We start from the raw sequence: 21,617 nt of genomic DNA, 5'->3' as shown, positions 1-21,617 counted from the left end.
TTAACAGAATAACTGAATGCTCGAATTTGACGAATTAGCGCGAGACTTTAGGCCGGTCACAATTAAGATTTTCCAAACGCTACTCTTGCTCGAGAGGGCTAATCCGGGTTTACGTCCACGCACTTCGCGACTTGACAGACGAAAGACGCGGCTTCTTGGGCCCGAGGGTCCAAGGAGCTGCAGTTGTAATTGGTTACAACGGTAATTAGCCAATGAGGTGCGAGGGCGACCTCCTGGTGCCCAAATCCATATAGTCAGCGTTACTTCTCAATCTTCGACGGTGTTCCGACGATTCTCAATCCCGTCGGTGACACATTGAAAATATGAACAAAAGATATTTGCATGCAATGTTCACACATTCATTCATACATTCCAATAAGTAATCTATTTTAATTTGGTGGTTCTAAAGGTAGTGGTTTATCCTAGTTATTGATTATAGTTTTAATTTAAAAAGAGGGATATTTCCAGGCTGAGCGCTACTGATGCTAATTCAGCAGTCTCCTATCTCAGTTCTTGGTACCAGATAAATAGAATAAAGTTGAACCTTATACTAGGGATCATCGTTGGTCTCTACGTGACTTTTGCCAGGAGGGGTGGAACTCGCCGTTATTAGAATATGAGATTTTGATGAAATGATATCTGTGCATTGAAGAAATTAAAGCAATGAAATGAAATGGAATTTTGAAAAAGTTACGCCAAGGCGGTACGTCGGGGCGTAACAGATGTTTCGAAACCCTTGAATATCTATCACGTAATCCATACTTGAACTTAAAAGAATGTAGTTGAATGGATAGAGAGCCGGAAGAGTGAACCTGCAGTGGCGTAGTTTGAATGCTGACTGGCTCGGCACCGTAGTTACGGGTGTTTATATACAGCCTTGTGTTACAATCCCCGTCTCAATTTTTGTTTATCGGGTGTCTCCAGCCGGTCTGTTGCTCCCCTTGAAACAACAAGCAAATAAATAGTAATAACCATGTATGTATTTGCACCTGTGTTAACCGAATAAACCTGCGAGGATGAGATTTGATTTTTCTACGCAATCCACCATTGAGTTCTGTTTCCTCACCCACCCGCCCTGATCCTCGTACATCTAAGTATGCCTATAGTCTTGCATTAAGAAAGAGAGAGAGAGAGAGAGAGAGTGACCAGCTCTATATTTTCCAAGCACACGTAAACCTTAGGATAAACACTGACGGTTGGGTAAGGTCAGTGACACGAGCACCCGACACAGAGAGCAGGGGTGGAAGACCTGTAACCCCAAACGTCCAAGTCACAGAGTTCGCTTCGTGAACGGAGGTAGCGGGGCCAGATGGGTAGGTGGCCCCAGAGTCGGCCGCACGGCCAAGGGCACCAGGGTAAGGGGAAGGAGATCGTCCCATGGTCAGGGTGCACAAGCCCAGAGGCCATCCCGTAGAGTCTGGAATCTGATTCTCGGTCAACGGTACCCGGGGTAAGGGGTCGTCACACGATATTCACCACTTGGCGAAGGGGTCGCGGGCGAAGGGCTGACGAGCCGCGGAGCTTCGAGGCGGAAAAACCGCTCCTTGGCAAGGGGTTGCGGGAAAGGGGTGGTCGTCCGGAGAAGATGCTAAAATAAAATACCTCCTGGACGAGGGGCTGCGGGGAAAGGGGAAGGTGCCCCAAAATTTGCTCCTTGGCGAGGGGCGGCGGGGGAAGGGGAAGGCGCCCCAAAGTCACTCCTAGGCGAAGGGCTGGCGCCAGAGAGGGGTGCGAGGGGGGTTTGTTGTGACGCCCCAAAGTGCCCCTATACTACTAACGCAGGTGATCAGAGTGAAACGATAAGCTAACGACTTGCGAGTTCGGTATAGAGGCAGCATCGTACTCGCCCTGTATCCGCAGGTTTTCCTGGTCGCGAGGATTGAACAAGTTGTTGAGGCTGCAGCGGAAATAACGCATCCACACGTCAGCCATGGCGTTCAGAATAATCGCGATTCAAACGCTGCTGTGCTTGGTATCTTATAATCTGGCGGAAAAATTATCTGCGCAGCCCATCGTCCTCGTGCTCGCTCGTACAGCAACCGGTGAGTATTTCCTGAACAAGTTCATAGTGTGATTCTTGTACGCGATGCGGAAAGGGCGTATTCCCATTATATCTATGATAACGGCCTTCCGATTTCACCGTTCCAAGAGCAACTGGAAACGAAGATCCGACCTGCCTTCTTCGAAATCCACCGGTTGTCAGAAGAGACGACTACACGTGAGTGTCACCGTCGACGCATGGTCGAAGAGAGTTCGAACTTTGATGAAATTTGGTGTCATGTGATGCAGGTACTTTCCGGGCATCGGTAGCTACAAGCTGCACTCGAAAGCAGTTTCGTGGAACCAAGCTCGATTCATCTGCGTAAGGCAGCACATGCAAGGATTCGTACGGCATTTTTGGAGAAGCTGCTGAAAACTTTCGTCGGTAGGAAAGTTAATTCCGGCGAGTCAGTTTGCGGATAACGAAATATCTTGTCCAAAGTCGAATAATATATGCCCTCGACTACGTGGCACAGCGATAAGGTGAATGGGCCAGGAATGCACGAGCTTCCTCGATTCGGACGTCGAAAAAAAATCTATCCAATTCTTTGGTTATAATAATACTAATATTATCGTCTTTTCAGTCCCGGCAATTCCGTTATTGCAGCGATAAATCGATCAATTAATCCAACTATTTCACAAAGCCACTGTTTAGAATCGGTGCAGCAACTGCTTCTCGAACATCTTAGTGGAATCGGAAGGTGAAACTTTTCTTTTCCGTAAAAAATGAAGTAACTACGAAGTTCGATGCTTATGGTTTTACTTTCTTCTCCAGACTTATGATGAGAATTGGCAGATTTTTTTCGATTTGCTTTACCTCTTCCGAGGTTTCGGTTTCTTTTCCTCTTTATCACGGCAAGTTGCCACAGCCACGGTACATTTTCCTGTAGGCAGAGAAATCGCGTCCTTTATCCATCGCAACAAGCGGACGAATAACTGAGCAATTAATTAGTCTTCCCAGTTCATTACGTAGCGGCTGTAGTAAATTATGAAGACACGAGTCTCGATTAGCCCGTCTGGCTTGCGCAGATAGCTCTCGTTCTACTGACCGCACGCTTAACTCAGTGGAGTCGCAGAACGATCAGGTTCGAATACCACCGATTACATGCCAACACAATTATGAATTAATTAAAGCACCTGCCCAGGTACAATCAAATGCGTCGTTGAGCTCATCCAGAGCTTATTAGTATCCCTTAAATGAACAACGTATTACGCAACGCGTGCAGAAGCTAACGATAAACAATTTATGGGCTGCTTGAATGATTCCAGTTGAAATCGTCAAATTGATTCAATCGCAAAATTTCTTGTTGGAGTTATTCCAACTTTAGGAATAATAACAATATAGTGATGCGTAAAAATGAAATTGGCGTTGGGAAAGATCGATTTCTAGTGATTTTCAAATATGTATATGCTCTAAAATTTTTTCATAACAAATAATTTAAGCTTACTAGTAGTATGAAACAATTAATCATTTGGTGATGGTAAAAGTGTACTATAAGTGACGCGCAATTAACTGTGGAGAAAAAGATTATTCAAGGAAACGACGGAATTAATTGCAAGCTAATTCATGCATGAACAGCGGAACATAAATGCCTTCGCCCCAACGTGCGACGCGTGCTTGCGGCTTTCTTTGTCACGATTTTATGTCCGGACGTTTAGATATAAATGCATTCTTCGTTTAATGTTATTATGGAATGAATTTACCGGATGGTAATTACTATGGACACGCATTCTCTATGGTTATTATAACTTTTACCAGGAATCATATTTTTTTAACGTAAGACAAATCACATCCATAATCAGTTTCACTTATCGCGGACCTGACTTCGTGTTATTTCTGTTTCAGTCGTGAAATTGCAGCCATCATCGAATTACGTAGTATGAATTATTGGAATATTCGTATTGTTAGGAAAGGAATGAAAATGAAGAATTCGCAAGTCTATTGCTGATAAATAAACTCGTACGTCGTACATATTTTCCTGGTTAGTAAGTTTTCCTGTTTGCGTCTGAATGCAAGATAGTAACGAGGATCATATCTAAGAGGTTACCAGCAGTTATGGCACTAAGAACGTTTGCATTTCTTCTTGTTTTGCGCAAGCCATATCAAAATGATACTTACGTGTAGATGAAGAAAAAAATAAAAAACAATCCTCGTTATCTTGGCGTTGATTCAATATTCACATTTTCAAAGTTGCCACTTGGGTCTCGAATTATTTCTTACGCATTCACTTATGGTTTAATCGCGCTGCAGTTTTCGATTTATGGTACACATTGATTACTGATCAGCGAGTAAATTTTACGAAACAGTTAAATGCGGTTTTGCAGCGCTGTCGAAGGCAGTAGCGGTATTGAGAAACTGGAAGTTTAATTAGTTTGTTGTTTCGGAAGATTGACCACATGCGTACATTGACTCGTATCTACATTATTTATCGTGTCGTCTCCAGAACCAAATGACCCAAGACTCTGATCGTTTTTTCCGATTCAATGTCACTGTTTCTACATCAAGTAAAGGTCCAAACTTCTTTCTTCCAACGCTGTGCGAAATTTTGGCGAAAACATTTTCCATTTTTTCGCAACGGACCTCGAAGAACAAGTGATTTTATTCAAAAAGATTTGCAAAACCAGTCTCTTTTATTCGAGTTCAAAGGTCAAAAATTTTGTTTACAACCACACGACTTGTTCACGATAAGACGTACAGGTTTCGCGGCATTTCGATGACTCTTTGAACAGAAGTCCCGATTCGGTTTCGAATCTTGTTCCACATACGTACCAAAAAATTTTTGCGTTGATAAAGTTTACGCACCGTGGAAATTTAACGTCGTTTGACTGTTTTTCTTGAATTAATCACTTAAAAAGGTCCCGAATTGATTTCAAGTATTGATCCGTTGATGCAGTTTTCAATTAATCACAGGTAACGATTTTTATGACTGAGGATTGCGCGGCGTTGAAAAATACTCGAAAATTCTGACTAACGCTAGAATATTTCTGTAAGACCAGTTGTCGAAATTATTAGATTGCGGATTAGGGGAAAATGACGCGTGAATCTTATGAGTGATAAGAAGAATCTTTACATGTTTCATAAGTTATATACAACCTCGTGTTCGCAGTAATACATATACTTAATAAAAATTGTTAGAAACGTGGGTAATTCGTATTTAAGAAACGAGAATAGATAACGGATGCGTTATGCTCTTATCGCGTACAGTTGGTCACATGAAAACGACATGTTAAAAAGAAGAAGCTCAAAATAATTAGAAGGAAAAAAGGAATGAACCAGAACTTTACGTAAGTGACTCTTATCAGCTCGAGAGTCAGAATAATGTGGATCAAGGGAAAAAATATTCCTGAAAGACGCGGGTTTGGGAGGTAAAGTAACTCGGGCTAAAAAAATACTTAAGGAACATTAACTTTAACATGCGAGTTTATTATCACACTATTGTACAATTTTTCATATTCGCAGAATGTCTTATTCTTCCAATTCAATCTACGATAAATCATAACTTAATTAGTTGATGTAATTCAGACCTGAGTATCGGTGTCTCGTGTGAAAATAAGATACTTATTATGCGAATGAAAATGTATTGTATTTTATGAAACCATAGAATATCATATTGTTATGTAAAAAATAAGGAAAAAAAAAATAATTAGGTAGACACAAATTCATTATAATTATGCCGTAAATTATCTCTAGAACGTCGAAGGTATTACATCGTTCCATATTTGTGCTGTGTCCAAATGACTGTACTTCCTGTACTCGTTGACCACTTTTTAAATCAACTTTGACTCAAGTTGAGACTATCACGAAAGTTCAAGTTTCCGATGAGAAACGATAGTCTTCGTCTGTTTGTGAGATTGCTTGACACGAACTTGAACCCAGGCTTTGACGTGCAAAGATTGCAAAAATCACAATTTAACAATAAAAAGTCGTGTGACTAACATTTAGAAATAAGGGAAGGTTTGATTGGCATTTTAGCTGTGACATTGTGTGTGCTTGGACAACGTGACCTGAAACCTGAAGAAATCGACTTCTATCGGAAAATAACAAAGCAGATTGTTACCAGACTGTTGAAATTCTCGAAATTTGTCGTTAATATTGATGAGAGTTGACGTTGCAGTTGAAAATATACCTTTAGAACTAACACATTTTGTCGGGAAATGAATTTCAAGAAGCGATTTCTGACTAATTTCAATTTCAGGAATGTAGTAAGGACATTAAGAAGGATTGTGAAAAAGTAACACGGGATTAAATTTAAGAGGGTTTCACCGTTTAATGCTGCAAACTTTTGATCGTTTAATTATGCTGATATAGTACCTCGGAAAATCAATTCCAGTATGATTGAGAGTCGTCAGAGTTTTAATCCATTTACAAAAAATTCAGGGGAGTTAGCCTTACTTTCTCACGATTTTGTGAGCGAATAACTTTACATCAAAGGATCAATTTGTACCACCTTGACGAATTGAAACCCCAGGGAAGTGAAAGACAGATCAAGAATAACGACGACTGACAGTTAAAACAATGCAAAGAAAATGAGGTAAACGTTGATTTTTTATTTATTTTTATCCAGGTTACATACAGTAGAGACAATGAGACGACACAATATCATATATCGTATCCTGCAGATATGTGCCGCACCTGTACGCAAGCCAAAACAAAGGCTATATCTTATAAATAAGGATATAACTATCCGATACAGTATTTTTGCTATTTTACGTCCACATATGATAATTGAATTTCTTTCGCAGTGTAGAATTATATTTTGAAATTCCTCTTTGTCTTTCACTATAATTGAATTTGTCAACTTGTATAATTATTCCATACTAAAACCTGATCACTTGATGTAGGATTAAGGCGCAATGAATGACTAAAACTTTCAGCTATGAATTTGTATTCTGTCTTCCCCACCTTCTTGAAAACCGTTCACAACTTTCATGTACTATGGCCATCAGTTTTGATTTATTGTTCAACAGACGATCCTTGCTTTTTTGCGTCGTTTCTTCCTATAAATTTTCCCTCCATTGATCGAATTCAATGACGATTAAAGGACTGATTATACCGTCGAACATATGAGTGAGACATCTACAAATGCGAAGAACGAACAGCTCGGAAAATAGTCAGAAAATTTCGACGTTTTTCAGCGATGAATCTTGATCGGTCGCTCGCAGCGTGTTGACTGCAAGCAATCTAATTCTCTCGCAAAATTACGTTGGATTAGTGCACAAAAGAATTTATTCCAGCACTTTTCGAAATCGCGAAAATTTTCGCCGAAAATGCAACGGGGTTTGGATTGGTTAAATGGTTTTTTATTATTATTATTAGGGTTATCCTTACTTTTTTCTTCATTTTCTGGCCAAAAACTGATGGTCTCGGATTCGATTTGTATGACCCTTTCCTGACCAATTGGACCCCCAGGAACTCAGGAAACGCGGCGATCAGACCGTAGGACCGACAGCAGAGAGAATACGATGAAAAGAGCAACAGCTAAATAATGGCAAAAACACAGGTTCTCGTTTTTGGGCTGTATCTTTTGGTCCGTTGATCGCAGCTTATTGGGACTGCGCCCAATCGATTTCTCTCGCAAAATTACGTTGGAATACTGCATGAAAGAATGTTTCGCAGCATTTCCCAAAGACGATGAAATTTTCGTCAAAAATTCAAGGCGGCTCGTGTGATTCAATTTAGTTTATTATCGATCCTCTTATGTTCATGATTACATTCTAATGCATGTCTGAGCAATGTACGGAGACAATAAATCTATTTTTCTTGAACATTGTTACCCGTCTCAGTTTTTACGTATTTATTCACGAATAAATACACTTAAATCCAAAGCCGTAATATACTCTCACATGTATAGTACTTTGTTCTTTTTACATAAGTTTGGAAACTCATCGGTAGGCCATGCAGTACTCAGCAGTCCATTCGCGCATTATTGTTTCGTGTTGTCCATCCTCCGTTTTGACTTCTAGTTCCGATCAGCTTTATTCTAGGTTCGTGATAATGTCGAAGTATTTTCTTCCACGGTCCAAGATCTATTGTTTCACGTGTTTTCCAAACTTCAGTATTGACTGTTTTCTTACCTCCTTAGCTAGTTTGTTTTAGACTTGTCTGCCCATGTAGTCAGCTTGACGTTTTCCTGCTGCGAGTGTGTTTTCAAGTTTGTTACACCTTTATCGATCTTTAGCCTCGTGTAATGCACGTGTACGATCATGTATGCTTCGTCCGGTAAATTTGATTCATGTATTTTCATTGCCGCAGCCTTTACGTACATTTGTCGAATTTCTAACAATCCGTGTCCTCAAAGAGATTTTCTGTAGAATACATTTTATCCTTCGAGAATGCGATCCGCAGGATGAGATTCTGAGTCTTATCTAGGAGTTCTATTTCTTAGAGTAGTATTTTTGGATTTTTTTCAGGATTTTGTTCTATTTTGTAATCGATTGACTCGTATGAGACAGATTATTCCGATGTTGTCCAACATTGTTATGAACATTAATAAATGCGATTGCTAATAATAGTAATACAATGTTTAATTGATTTACAAACGCATTCAGTAACGAAATTCAGTAAATTTCCAGAACCTGTCTGTAAATTGACGGTGCAAATGTCACAAATTGAAAATTTTATCACTAATTTCAAAATTTACATAGTAGTTCTCTGGGCTTTGCTGAAATCTGATATACTGTTAAGGATTTCGCATAAAGTTTACACCTGCAAATGTTACGTAGATCCACAAGAAAATCCCACAATTTCCGAACACTGTTGAAAACTTTTATAAGTACAGTACATTTAACATACTATCAAGTAATTTCCGAATCATAGTTATGGGTTAATTGAAATTATGGATATTAAATCCTTTCGTCACAATAAATTTTTCATTCTAACAGACCATTCGTATCTCTTTGTAAATGTCTCACGTAAATTCGGTAGTACGTTTAGTAAATTCCAAATGCCGTACAGTAAATGTGCATTAAATTTATATATATAATACATTAACTAGATAAATTTAATAAATTCAAAATAGGTATTTGTGTTTCGCCAGCCAATTTAAGGAAATATACGAGAATTGATTGCATATTTAATCAGAGTGCTTGGTATTTCCCTTCAAAACAACAGATTTTTTCCTTAACCAGGTTTTTGTCTGTAAAAATAAATGTCTGAGAAACTTTGTCAATAAGATTTATCGCTGGTCAGAATGAAAGGATAACCTTTGAGTTACTCAAAGCGAGTTGCGTATAAAAACGAACAGAGTGTCTGGGGATGCTGGAAATCGCATCAAGCGAACAGTCGTTCCTCATTCATAGCTGCAGAAACTCGGCAGTTTTTTCTCCATTCGCGAGGATTGAACAAGTCGTTGAGCCTGCAACGGAAATAGTACATCCACACGTCAGCCATGGCGGTCAGAATAATCGCGATTCAAACGCTACTATTCTTCGTAACTTACACTCTGGCGGGACAATCATCCTTGAAGCCCATGATCATCGTGCTGGCTCGTACAGCAGCCGCAGGAGGTGAGTATCTCCCGAACATGTTCACAGTGTGATTCTCGCACGCGGTGCAAAAAGCGCGTATTCGCATTATATCTGTGATAACGGCCTTCCGATGTCTCGTTTCCAGGAGCAACTGGAAACGCAAATCCGACCTGCCTTCTTCCAAATCCACCGGTTGTCAGAAGAGACGACTACACGTGAGTGTCACCGTCGATGGTTGGTCAAAGAGAGTTTGAACTTTGATGAAATTTGGTGTCATGTGATGCAGGTACTTTCCGGGCATCGGTGGCTACAAGCTGCACTCGAAAGCAGTTTCGTGGAACCAAGCTCGAAAAACCTGCGAAGAGGAAGGCGGGCACCTGGCCATCATCAATTCTTTGGCCGAGAGGGATGCAGTGGTGACGGTGCTCAAAGCAATGAAACCAAATCCGCAATATGTCAATCTCGGCTTCCACGACCTTTACGAGGAGGGCCACTACGTCACTATCCACGGGCAAAATCTGACCAGGGCTGGGTTCAACGAATGGGCGAACGGAGAACCCAATAATGATTATGGCTCTGAAAATTGTGGATCTTTGCACTTCAGTGGCGGGCTCAACGACCACAAATGCAATGAGCCACATTCTTTCATATGCGAGCTACCAATCCATTGAAAGTGGTTGGAAAACCGTTAAGCAGATTGCAAGAAACGTCAACGAAGCAAAATAGATAATCAAGTCAGAATGTTGAAACAACAACTCATGTTAATATACAATATAAGTCTTGAAAGTGTAATGAAAAATTAAAACTTCTTACGCGGTATAATTTGTTGCAATTGCCCACTATGTGCTTCCCTTAATACCACGCAAAGTGAGCACATTATTTCGAATAAAGTTAGAAGGTCTCGATGACAGTTTTACTGTACAGTTATTTAGGTAGGTGTGTGCATATAAATACTATTTCCGACACGCATGCGTATTATGCATACGTAATATATACCGGGACAATCTCTTGAAACTATACATGGTTATTACAGATAACGAATAAATGATAATTACAATGTTCTTATAATTACACAAGATATGTTAGCAAGGTTTTTTTATTTACCAGCCTTATAATCAGCAACATTACAATTCTTAGAGGTACAACATTAAAGACAACTTATAGGATAAATGTGATTTGAATTGATGGTGTTAGTTTTGCGTTTTGTGACATGGGCTATTCGGTTGTGGAATAATTCTGCGATACGATCGTTTCTTTCGAGGTCAGGAGCAAATATATTGAGAAACTCCCGCAGAGAAAAACCAGCAGCCATAAAGTGCATAAACGTAATACAAAATTGTCCACATACATCAGAAGTGAGGCTTTGAAGCTGTCTGTCGTTCCAGTCGTATCGTCTGCAATTTCTTCGTAAAGTCCGCTTATGGTGAGGGACGAATGGTAGTAATCCGAAGCTGTCGAAGTATGTACCGTGGCCCGAGGAACTGACGAAAAACCCCACCCAGTGGCTACCGGAGCGTGTGTGATGATCCGTGTTTGACACAAAGCTGTCGGGCGTGTCCAGATGAGGGGTATCTGATCCGCTGCAAAAACCCCGGTCTTCCCGTTCGGAATCGCCGGCATCGCGCTCCATATCTGTAGACTGTCCATTTTGTACCTCGTCTTCTTCTCCTTCTTCTTCTTCTTCGCCCTCGTTATCGGAGATAATCATACCACTCGTAGAAGATTGTGAGGAGGTATGTGAGTCAATAGCAGTAGTAAGTATGTCGTAGGGAACGGTAACTTCGCCGTCTGACGTAAGATTTATTTTCAACATTCCACTTTTCTATGTGTACGCACTTCATAGAAAGCAAACTATAGATTACATATTTGTGAAAAAAATTGAACTTGGATCCACATTGGAGACTACTCAAGTATACGATAGATAGGTATAATGGATAAAGAGCGCATGTTACACTTATAATCAATTGTTAAATTGGCCAGATAAAAGCTGTTTTCCATCAATAATGAAAATTTAAAAAACAAATATCATGTGCATTTATTATAATTACATTATATATCAATTGAAGCCGCAAACAACAATCGTTAAATTACAAAACAATAAAAAATGTCGTAGTCATTCTCCGACCAACAGTTACTATTTATAATTATAATTATCTCTGCCGATTGTGTGCACACGTATAGCTCATCTGCAGTTACATAATTCAGTTCTTTTTCTTCATATCTTTGGATCATTGGCTTCCAATTTCACAAATCCCTCACTAAGTTCCCACAGCTTTTTCCCCTTAGCCGCATCCTGTACGCCTTGAGACAGTCCATGTTCCTAAAAAAATGAGGTTAAAATTTGTCAAAATAATTGGGAACAGTTCTCTGATGTGTGCAAAAGTGCACGGGGCAGTTCGATGATAAATTACCCAATCTTACCAACCGAACCCAGTCTTTTTTACATTACATACACCTATTTACCGAATTCAAAACTACCTTACCGACTACAGTAGCATCGCACTAGTGTGCAAAACTACGGAAAGGGAGAATTTGAGTTTAAATACGTTAAGGCGACTTACGTCGTTCAGACAACCAACACGTACACTTGGTTTTGGTAGTTTTCCGATCAGGAATCGTTTGTAAATCATTTATAAACGTTTGTGAGTGATTACTTTAATTGTAAGTACTAAAATAGAAATTAGCATGTAGTTAGCCAACAAATTTATTTTCAATACTTTTTTTTTCAATCAGTGAGGCGTGTAATAAGAATGAAATCGATTGAAAGTAACGAATTCATCAATTCCTAGGTCTGTCACTCTCTAATTATTTAATGAGAAAATTATTACATTTATGGAATTCGCGGCGCAAACCTCACACACGTACGACGCTTGCGCCAGGAATATTAATTTGCTTCTAACAATCCATCAATTATGGAGTTATAAAACTAAATATTCATTAAGTCTTTATTTACAAACGATTTCCTTTTCATTGCATATCATTTCTCACTATCGCTATTTAGTGGAAAAGAATTTTAAAATAATGCCGTCATCATTTTTATTTGTGATGCTTGTAAGTATTTATGCTTGTGAGTAACTCCAGAAATATGACGCAGGAATGTCAGATTAATAGCGAGATATGTGAATTAAATTCTTTCAATCAAAAAACTAGTGCTCAAACTTTAAACATGTTTTTCTCAAAACTGTTTCAAACACGTTTTTCGAAACGGTGTACATGATATCTCAACAACCTGTACAGTTTTTTGGTTGCAGAACTGTATAATTTTCTTGAAAATTTTTTTTTACTTTCGAACATCAATATTTTGTCTTATGTTTAACAATACATTATCTATAGATAATGTGTAATCAATATTTTGTCTTGTGTTTAACAATACACTCCGATAAATCCAACGATACTATTACTAATTTTGGCCAGCGCCAAAAGAGAACGTATGTACACTTGGGGACAATGAATCTGAGATGGCTAATCCTTTACACTAGACAGTCATGTTGGCAGCACAGAGAAACCTACAGCGCCATAGTCGGCCGAGCGATAAACAAGCTCAATTTCAATGAACATACCATAACCGATGACTGTCGAATCTAACCTTAGAATACATGTCAATCTAACAAGTCATCATCGCCGCGGTATTCTAAGCATAGACTTATAAAGACTATGATTCTAAGCCTAGATTCGACGACGGTGATGGGTTATGTTATGTTTATTGAGATTGAGTTTGTTTCACGCTCGGCCGATTATGGCGCTGTAGGTTTTTCTGTGTTGCCAACATAACTGTCTAGTGTAAAAAAAAATGAGAGCTGTCATGGGACAGCCGGTACGAACGAAGTTCCTTACGCTACAAAGAGACGCTATACTGATGCCGCTTGTTTTCTTTCCGAGCGCTGTGTGAGAGAGAGAGAGAGAAAGTGGGAAAGCTATGAGAAAGAAAGAGAGGCAAAGTATAGACGTACGCTGTGAGAGAGCGCGCTGCGGCCCAAAGTATAGTTGTACGCTGTAGGAGAGAGAAAGAGGGGCGAAGTATAGTCGTGCGCTGTGAGTGAGAGAGACCGCTGCTGCCGTCTCCCACCCCAAGCGCTGAGACAGAGAGAGAGAGCGCGCGCACACGCTGGAATAGAGAGAGAGAGAGAGAGGGAGATCGCGCGCACTATAGCAAACGAGCACTATAGCCAAAAAGTGTCGGTTTTTTGGTGTCGTTTTTTTCCGCCTAGCCCCTACGGTGAACGAGCGATAAGGAACTTCGTTCCAAAATTAGTCGTCTCAGATTCGTTGTCCCCAAGTATACCCTCAAGACGGTTGCAGATCCATAATGATATTTACTAGCCCATGCCTCCCTTACCCGGCACAAACTAAGCGCTTATGGGAACATACGCGCTTGGGTTTGGTTATAATCATTATTACCGATGATCATGTTACCTTACCGGCGGTAAGAGTGAGTCTTACCTTCATCGGTAAGACTAAGACTCAATCGGTAAGAGTTGGTAAGGTTGTTTCTCCACCATCAATAAGTCAGAATGTACTGACTCGGTGAATGGAAAGTTTTACATCATTTTTGCCACGCAATTAATCAACCCAGCAAATTTTAATGTCTAATCTGGCAATGAATTCTTCACAGTACACGAATTAACTGTTTGCAAATTTCTAGTATAAAGAAAGCAGTCAGTCGACTTCTGAAACTTAGTGGACTTTCTCAACATGGCAGAAATTAAGCAGACCTAATCCTCATATCGATAATTGGATGCTAGTGATATGTCTAAATCTTAATTATTTTGAAAAGAAACTTACGTGACAATCCATGAAGTATTTTCCGGTGACACCAATGACCTCATCCGATACGGCGAGGTAGACGCTGGTCTGAGCACCCTGTTCAGGGGTCTTGAAGAATCCCTTGATAATGAGGTACAGTCCCCAGGACAACGGTACTGGAACGTTTCTCCATATCCCGCTGTCAATCATCCCGGGGTGAAGGCAGTTGGCCGTAACTCCGGAACCCTGAAGACGCCGCGCAAGCTCCTGAGTGAAGACAATATTCGCATACTTCGACACGTAGTACAAGTATCCTGGGAACGTGGATGTCGGGTTCATGTTGTTTAGGTTCAAACTGGACAGTCGGTACAGCTCAGAGGCCACGACAACTATGCGGCTGGGCGCCGACCTTTTCAGAAGATCTGAAAAATTTTCACTCTTAAAAATTTGTGAAGTAAACAGTCCATTTGAATCCATTTCGTTCGTTTCTTTATTTAATATAGGAAGAAAAAGGGCGAGTTTCCTCGGTCGGTAAAGGTAGGAATACCACACGACCTAATTACAACTGCTGAGTGCTGACTGACGTGAGTTGAATTTCATTAAAAAATCCTTCTGCACAATAAAAATCAATTGAATATAGCAAATATAAATAAAGAAAGTTAGTCAGTTATGTATAAGTTCAAAAGCGTCCCCATTTTTAAAATTTTAAAATTGGATTGTTAGGCATTGCTCGGTTCATTTCAGAACGAATCATCTAGAAATTGTTTAAAATAAATTTTAATGACATTAATATATTTTTCACTTAAGCTTAAGTTTAATAATCATGATCTTTAATGCTTTATGCAACGTTTCTGTGGCTAACTGAAAAGCTACGGCAAAAGCTACATCTCTTATTCATTCAAATCAGTTATGAAAATTAAATGAACGGACGATACCTTTTTGACATTGAAAAACAAATTTTAAAAATAATATTTTTCGCGGCACTTTCCATCACTTTGCAAACCAATCCAATTACTAAAAGTACCATCAAGAATAATTAGAATCTTTTGTCGTTAATATTCTCTTTGAATTCACAAAATCGTTCTTTTATTGTTCATGAAATTCTTATTGCGTTATTTTATTCATTTTATAGCAATTCATATAAAATTTACTGTAAACGTCATATGAACTGTGTCAGGGACCTTCGAGCTTGGTCAATTTTTTTCGAGAGAAACATACTGTCGAAGTAAACGGGACATGGCAATTTTTAACGCCCATCATTTGATTGTAAGGTTTTGCAAATTTCGCATTTTATAATTTAGCCGTTTTCAAGATCATCACAGGACTTTTTCGGTACAGACAGAATGCCCGGCATTTTTCTAAAAACTTATATTGCTGACATTAGAGATCCAAAAATGTAAAGATTTACTTAAATTAAAAAAGTTCAATTCGACCAATACCAATACCGTTCTTATGTCACCATAGTTGTTCAAACGTAAAATTTATACATCTAAATACAATTACTATGAAACTGGTAATAATCGGGTTTTAATCAGTTTCAATTCGTAGGTTTTGAAATTTTGCCCAACTGGAAAATAAACGTAAAGTATACAACTGTTTTAAATCAAAGTCTCAAATTTCAACTCAGTTACGGTTTTTCCAACCACAGTCTTCTTTGATTTTATCATGTTCTATCGCTTTTAGTGTATCACAAATCGGAAGACGTATGAAATTGCGGCATTTTCAATTGATTTGGACAAGTCTGGACAAGATTTCCTACCGATCAGAAGATGGGTGAGAAGGAATGGCCCGTAATGGTTCGTGGCCATCGTCATCTCGAGACCATCATCGGTGACCTTCTTCCTGAATGTCTCCGCCGTTCCGGCGTTGTGAAGGAGAACGTCGAGTCTCGATTCTTCCCGGTTAATCTGCTGGGCAAATTCCCTGACTGACTTCAGTGAAGAGAGGTCCAATTTTCTCACCACGATGTTGTTGTTTCCCGTAGACTTTACCAACTCATCTGCCGATGAAAAACAAATTTGTAATCATGATTATGTGGTCACGTTTTTCTCTTCTCTTTATCGAGTTGAAAATGAAATTTTTATGTGATAAGGTGACAGTAGTGGAATAAATACACCTCAATTTTCAAAACCAGATAATGGTTATTTATTCTTTGTTTCATTAACGACTCATGAGCCGTACCGTCTGAATCAAAACTTGCAAGAGAAAAGAACTTACAAAGAATATCCCGGAATGTTATTTGTGCGAATAATTGTCAACACGAATAAAACAACATTCTACTTTGTAATGAAAATGATTCTGAGCGAATTTAAATAATACAAGCTAATTAGTATTAAGAATTTGAGAAGAGGTTTTGTAATTAAAAAATTCAGAATAATTAACCTCTGCTGGTTTTATCCGGTTTTAATGTTCACGGTGTGTTTTGCTCGCTGACCAAATTCCCAAAAACTGTATGAAAATCATCTCTATGATCTTATATTAGAGCGTAGTTATAATGTACAAATGTAGTTGTTAACGAACATCTGTTGCACCGTACTTACAGAGCTCTTGTTTTACCCACTCTAGAAATAACCGATTGTAAAATCATTTTCAGGTGATTTCCAGAAATCTACAGTGAACAAGAAAAAAAGGAAAAACGTACGAATCGCATTAAAAAAGTCTGAGTTCAATTATTTTGCACACTGTATAATAATAATTTTATTTCTCAAATTCTTTATATCTTAGATTTTGTTACGAGAATTTTGTCAAAATTGTTTTATTGGTGTGCATAATATATTATGCATAATGATTGGCACCCATAACATTGTTAGAAATTATTTAAACCTATGCGTACATTTGTCGTTGCATGGGATTCATTTGAAATTTTTCTATAAATGTGCTTTTGGGGTCGCTGATTACGAATCTGAACTCGAAATTCTAAAATTCAAAATGGCGGATCCAATATGGCAGATTAACAAAAACAACCAGAACAATTTTGAAAACCTTCCCTAAAACTTTTTGGTATGTATTAAGTTTGGGTGAAAATTGACATTCGGATTTTCATGATAGATTAACGGAAAATACTTTTTTTCCTGAAAAAGTATGAGTTTCAAACATTTGTTTACGTGTGTTATTTTTGCATTAAATAGATAAATAAATTTTGTATCTTTTTGAAACTTAGAAGTATTTCAGGGGCCATGTGGAACCAAAAAAACTCGGAAGTTGTTACCAAAAAAGTAGTTTAATAAATAAAAAGCTGCAAAAAAAAAGGTAGGACGCTGAGCGTGAATTAAAGGGTTTAACGGTTTTCTCTGTCTTTCTAACTTTCAATTCAGACGGTAAAGCGCATTCAACCTTAATTTTGTCTCTTGTTTTAACAAACCTTTGAGGACGTTGGCGCTGTCGAGGTTGCGGCAAGCCATAATGATCTTCGCGCCTCGCTTGGCAAGATCTTTTGCGGTCTCCTTACCAATACCGGAAGTGCACCCCGTGATGATAACGACTTTGCCGTCCATCTTTGCCTTACTTTTACAAATGCCTAACGTGTAGCAGGCGAAAAGTCGAAGTCCAATCACCAACAGAACGGCTCCAATAATTATAGTTCCGATAATCACGCAGCAAAAAAGAGGGCAAGCACCAATCCCCAGTAACATTATCTGCAGAAATTACATGGTTAAAAAATCGCTGATCATTATTCACATTAACAAAATTTAGCCAGACTTCAAACACAAGTTTTTGTTCCTTTGGTAATCGAATATTGAGCAATAAACAGAGCGGGGCATTTGAAATGTGACTGAGCAATGGTACTCAAACTATCATTGATACTCAAAAAAGTTTCAGATGAAAGTTAAATTGTTCGAGAAGGCCGTCATACTGGACCATCTTATTTCTTTTTCGGTGGAGGCGCTGAAGCTACGTCAAGGTCAACGCCACTTATTTAAACAATGGAACAATGTATTTTGTTTTCTACGACATTATTACCGACTTTCAGGCAAATTCAGTAATCTACAACACAAGGTCATTCTACGCACGCGAATTATGAAAATAGTCGAAAAATCGAATCGCATCAAAATAATTATTTTCAAAGGATTTACTAGCCTTGCTTTGTGTCTACCCGCAGAAAATGCTCGAAGTGATGACCCTCGACTTTATTTACATTTCGACTGTAGATCACTGAATTTGCTTCAAATTCGGTAATAATGTCGTAGAAAACAAAATACGTTGTTCCGTTTAAAAAAGTGGCGCTGACCTTGACGTAGCTTCAGCGCCTCTACCGACAAAAAAATAAGATGGTCGAGTATGACGGCCTTCTCGAACAACGTAACTTTCATCTGTAACTTTTTTGAGTACCATCAATAGTTTGAGTACTATTGCTCTGTCACACTTTAAATGCCGCACCCTGTATAGTTGTGACTTTAATTGATGATAGCAATGAGTACTTGACGTAATCCGAGCCTAGATTGTCTAGCTTAATTACGTGCATACATTACAAGACTTTTTGCAAGATTGCGAAAAGTAAAAAATTGCAGTGAAATAAAACGGTATGATAAAGAAAAGTAAAAGAGTCAAGCTTCACCTTCCGTTATCAAAATTACAATCGTAATATGCATGTTGTTACAAGTAAGCAAAGATTCGTTTTTGCCACGTACCTATGTAACAATTATTTATCCTTGAATTGAAACACGTTTGCGCACAAACAATTTTTTTCTGTGTTCCTCGAGTAGCATGTAATTATATATAAATATGCTGTTATACACGCTTAGTAGTTGATATTGTGTAAGCATGAAATTCTGTTACAATTGAATGTGAAGTAGTCGATTTCAAGGTAGAATAAACCAGTTTTCGTTCAAATTTATATTCATAAACTTGTAATTTTCGAAACTTTATAGACTGGCTTATAAATTCCGTGGAAACCGGTCGGAAAACCTACGTTCAATGCTATTTAACAGATTCAAGTTGCGTGAGTACGAATATAAATCACTATACGGTCGCCAGTTCATTTATCTATGCCTATAATATAGTAAACCAGAGTAAACACAACCACCAGTCAAATTAGGAATGTATATGTATATGTATAGGGAAACAAATGGACCTACTTCCTATAGAACTGCCCGATACTCGAATTTAAGAGGGGGGCGGGGGGGGGGGGGGGGGGGGGGGCAGCTTGGACGGTCTGTAATTAAACCTACTTTTAGAAGTTTTTTTCAAAGGAAATGAAAACGCTTAGAGCAGCTTGAGGTCGAGAGCTTTATTATTAGTAGCGTCAATAATATTTCAGAATTTTTTCATTGAAATTAGTAACAAAATAACAGCATGGAGCATATAAGTAGCAAACGACTACGAACTCGAGGGCTTTAGCGGTGGAGCATCTCCTGACATCACTATCCAGCTAGTAACAAATGTTGTAAAAAAAATTTGATCTGGACACCTTTTCAGATTCGACCTCGGTACCTAAACGTTGAGAAAAAAAATTTTTTTCTGATATATATATGATTATGAACAAAAAATGTAATTTTTCGAACATAGAATTGCTAGCAAAAAAATTAATAAAAAAAATTCATTTTGATGATTGAAATTCAAAAATCAGGTCACGAGGTCGAATCGATAAACATGTTTTAAAAATTGCGTCACAATTTCAAGTCGATCAGATAAAATTTTATCGAGGATTCCACGCCATCGGATTGAAAACGTGGTCGTTCATTACTCACATGCCCCATACCACCATTTCGTTATTAATTTCAATGAAAAAGTTGTAAAATGTTTTTGAATTTATGAATAATAAAGCCCTCAAACTAAAGTTGCTTCGCGTATTTTCATTTTCATGAAAAAAACTTTCAAAAATAGGTTGATTTTAGTCTGCCCAAGCTTGACCCCCCCCCCCCCCCCCTCGGCCCCCCACCTAACGGATGGTTCAATATACGGTACTTTACTATGTACATACATTTCTGTTTTTTTTTTTGCTATTACAATTTATAATTAACGGGCAAATCAAATGTATTTATACGCAGCCATATACATGAATTACTCAATTTATTAAATAAAATCTGTAAACTATAGGCACAAAAAAAATTAATAAATAAAAATCTTCAATCATCAAGTATGGAGATAAGTATGATTATCAAGCATTCCGGTTTTCCAACAAATAAAACAACAAAAAAAAACAATGTGAGTCCCTGTCAACGATCAAGATGGTTTGAAATTACCTTTTTTTGTCAAATCACACTTTTATCCAATTTGTAATGTATGTATAAATATATATTCACGGATAACAGTTTTTTTTTCCAGCTTAATCGTAATTCTAAATCGGAGTGAGGAATGCTTTCGAACATTCGTTTTAGTATACACCTAATAAATGAACGTAAATCGTGAAAAAGATAAGAAATAAAAAAAAAATTCATATTAGTTAGTCGATGGCGTTTCGACATCTGAGCAGTAGTTAAGACTTATTACAATACTCGGTGCATGCTTTCTTTTCTACACATTTAGAATCGAATTTCGCAACTTAATTAGTAGTTGAAGAATGAATTCCAAAATGGCGGTGGGAAAATGTAGTCTTATACCTGGAAGATTAGTTCAGACTGTAATACGCCTAAAATGAATGGACTACGTGTACGTATCAAATAAAAAAAAATGCGTAGATAAGGCATATATTTTAATAATAAAAAGAAAGGTTTGATTTGAAAAATTGTAAACACGTTCAAATGAAAAACAGGCAATTCGTAACTATTTGTAACGAAATGACAAAGTACTCACTCAACCTGCGATATTCGATGTTGTTATCCAAGGTCGCATTCGTTGGACGTGGTTCTTTACGGTTCTTTTCCGTACGGTATTCACAGAGCAACTGAAAACTGAGCAGCGGTACAATTCAAACCTGTTGAAATCCCTACTCTTGACCGCGGTACTTCTTCAGCACTGATCATCACGCATGCCTGAGTGTAGGATATGCACAGTCACGGCTGCCTGCACGACTCGAAAGTTTCAAATCGATCTCACCGGTACGACAATGCCGGTAACTTGCGTGAGTGAGCGATGCTTAACCCTTTGAAGCATACATTTCACCTTGCAGTCAAATTCCTTGAAACTTGGTATAGAAGGGTTCTCGAGGTCGGTGATTTCAAAAATGAGGTCGGATCTGAGAAATTTTAACTGTTTAAAGTGGCGGATCTAATATGAGCGAATGGGATCAATTTTTATATTTTCAGTCCGCCATATTGGATCCGCTATTTTAAATTTTTTAATTTTGGAATCATCGTAATCCCTCTTAAAACATCAGCAATGACATCTTCGAAGGCCGATTATGCACCAAAAAAAAATAGCAGCAATATCTCAAGAATTGAATGTAAATGTTGAATAACCGATCTAAAAAACAATTGTCTCATATCTGA

General features: G+C 38.3%; 2 protein-coding genes across 3 annotated transcripts; one reads left to right on the top strand and one right to left on the bottom strand.

Annotated features, from left to right (window-relative positions):
* Window positions 1–1,859: 1,859 nt before the first annotated feature.
* On the top strand, window positions 1,860–10,417 carry LOC124186172 (hemolymph lipopolysaccharide-binding protein-like). Of its 2 annotated transcripts, none has more exons than XM_046577627.1 (3): window positions 1,860–2,042; window positions 2,149–2,218; window positions 9,794–10,417. In XM_046577627.1, exons 1-3 carry the CDS (start codon window positions 1,931–1,933, stop codon window positions 10,176–10,178), a joined length of 567 nt encoding a protein of 188 aa, XP_046433583.1. In that variant the 5' UTR covers window positions 1,860–1,930; the 3' UTR covers window positions 10,179–10,417. The 2 variants fall into 2 exon arrangements, with proteins under 2 accessions (XP_046433583.1, XP_046433582.1); XM_046577626.1 differs by lacking the exons at window positions 1,860–2,042; window positions 2,149–2,218 and adding exons at window positions 9,299–9,540; window positions 9,653–9,722.
* Window positions 10,418–11,520: 1,103 nt separating this feature from the next.
* LOC124186171 (retinol dehydrogenase 14) lies at window positions 11,521–21,175 on the bottom strand. The gene is made up of 5 exons (XM_046577625.1): window positions 20,983–21,175; window positions 17,612–17,885; window positions 16,010–16,249; window positions 14,290–14,672; window positions 11,521–11,827 (listed from the first exon to the last, which is right to left on the bottom strand). Exons 2-5 carry the CDS (start codon window positions 17,880–17,882, stop codon window positions 11,723–11,725), a joined length of 999 nt encoding a protein of 332 aa, XP_046433581.1. The 5' UTR covers window positions 17,883–17,885; window positions 20,983–21,175; the 3' UTR covers window positions 11,521–11,722.
* Between the last annotated feature and the right edge of the window lie 442 nt (window positions 21,176–21,617).

Source organism: Neodiprion fabricii, chromosome 7, assembly GCF_021155785.1.
Source record: "Neodiprion fabricii isolate iyNeoFabr1 chromosome 7, iyNeoFabr1.1, whole genome shotgun sequence".
Lineage (NCBI taxonomy): Eukaryota > Metazoa > Arthropoda > Insecta > Hymenoptera > Diprionidae > Neodiprion > Neodiprion fabricii.
Note: the sequence above shows the minus strand (reverse complement) of the source record. Positions and strands in the feature narration are given on the sequence as shown.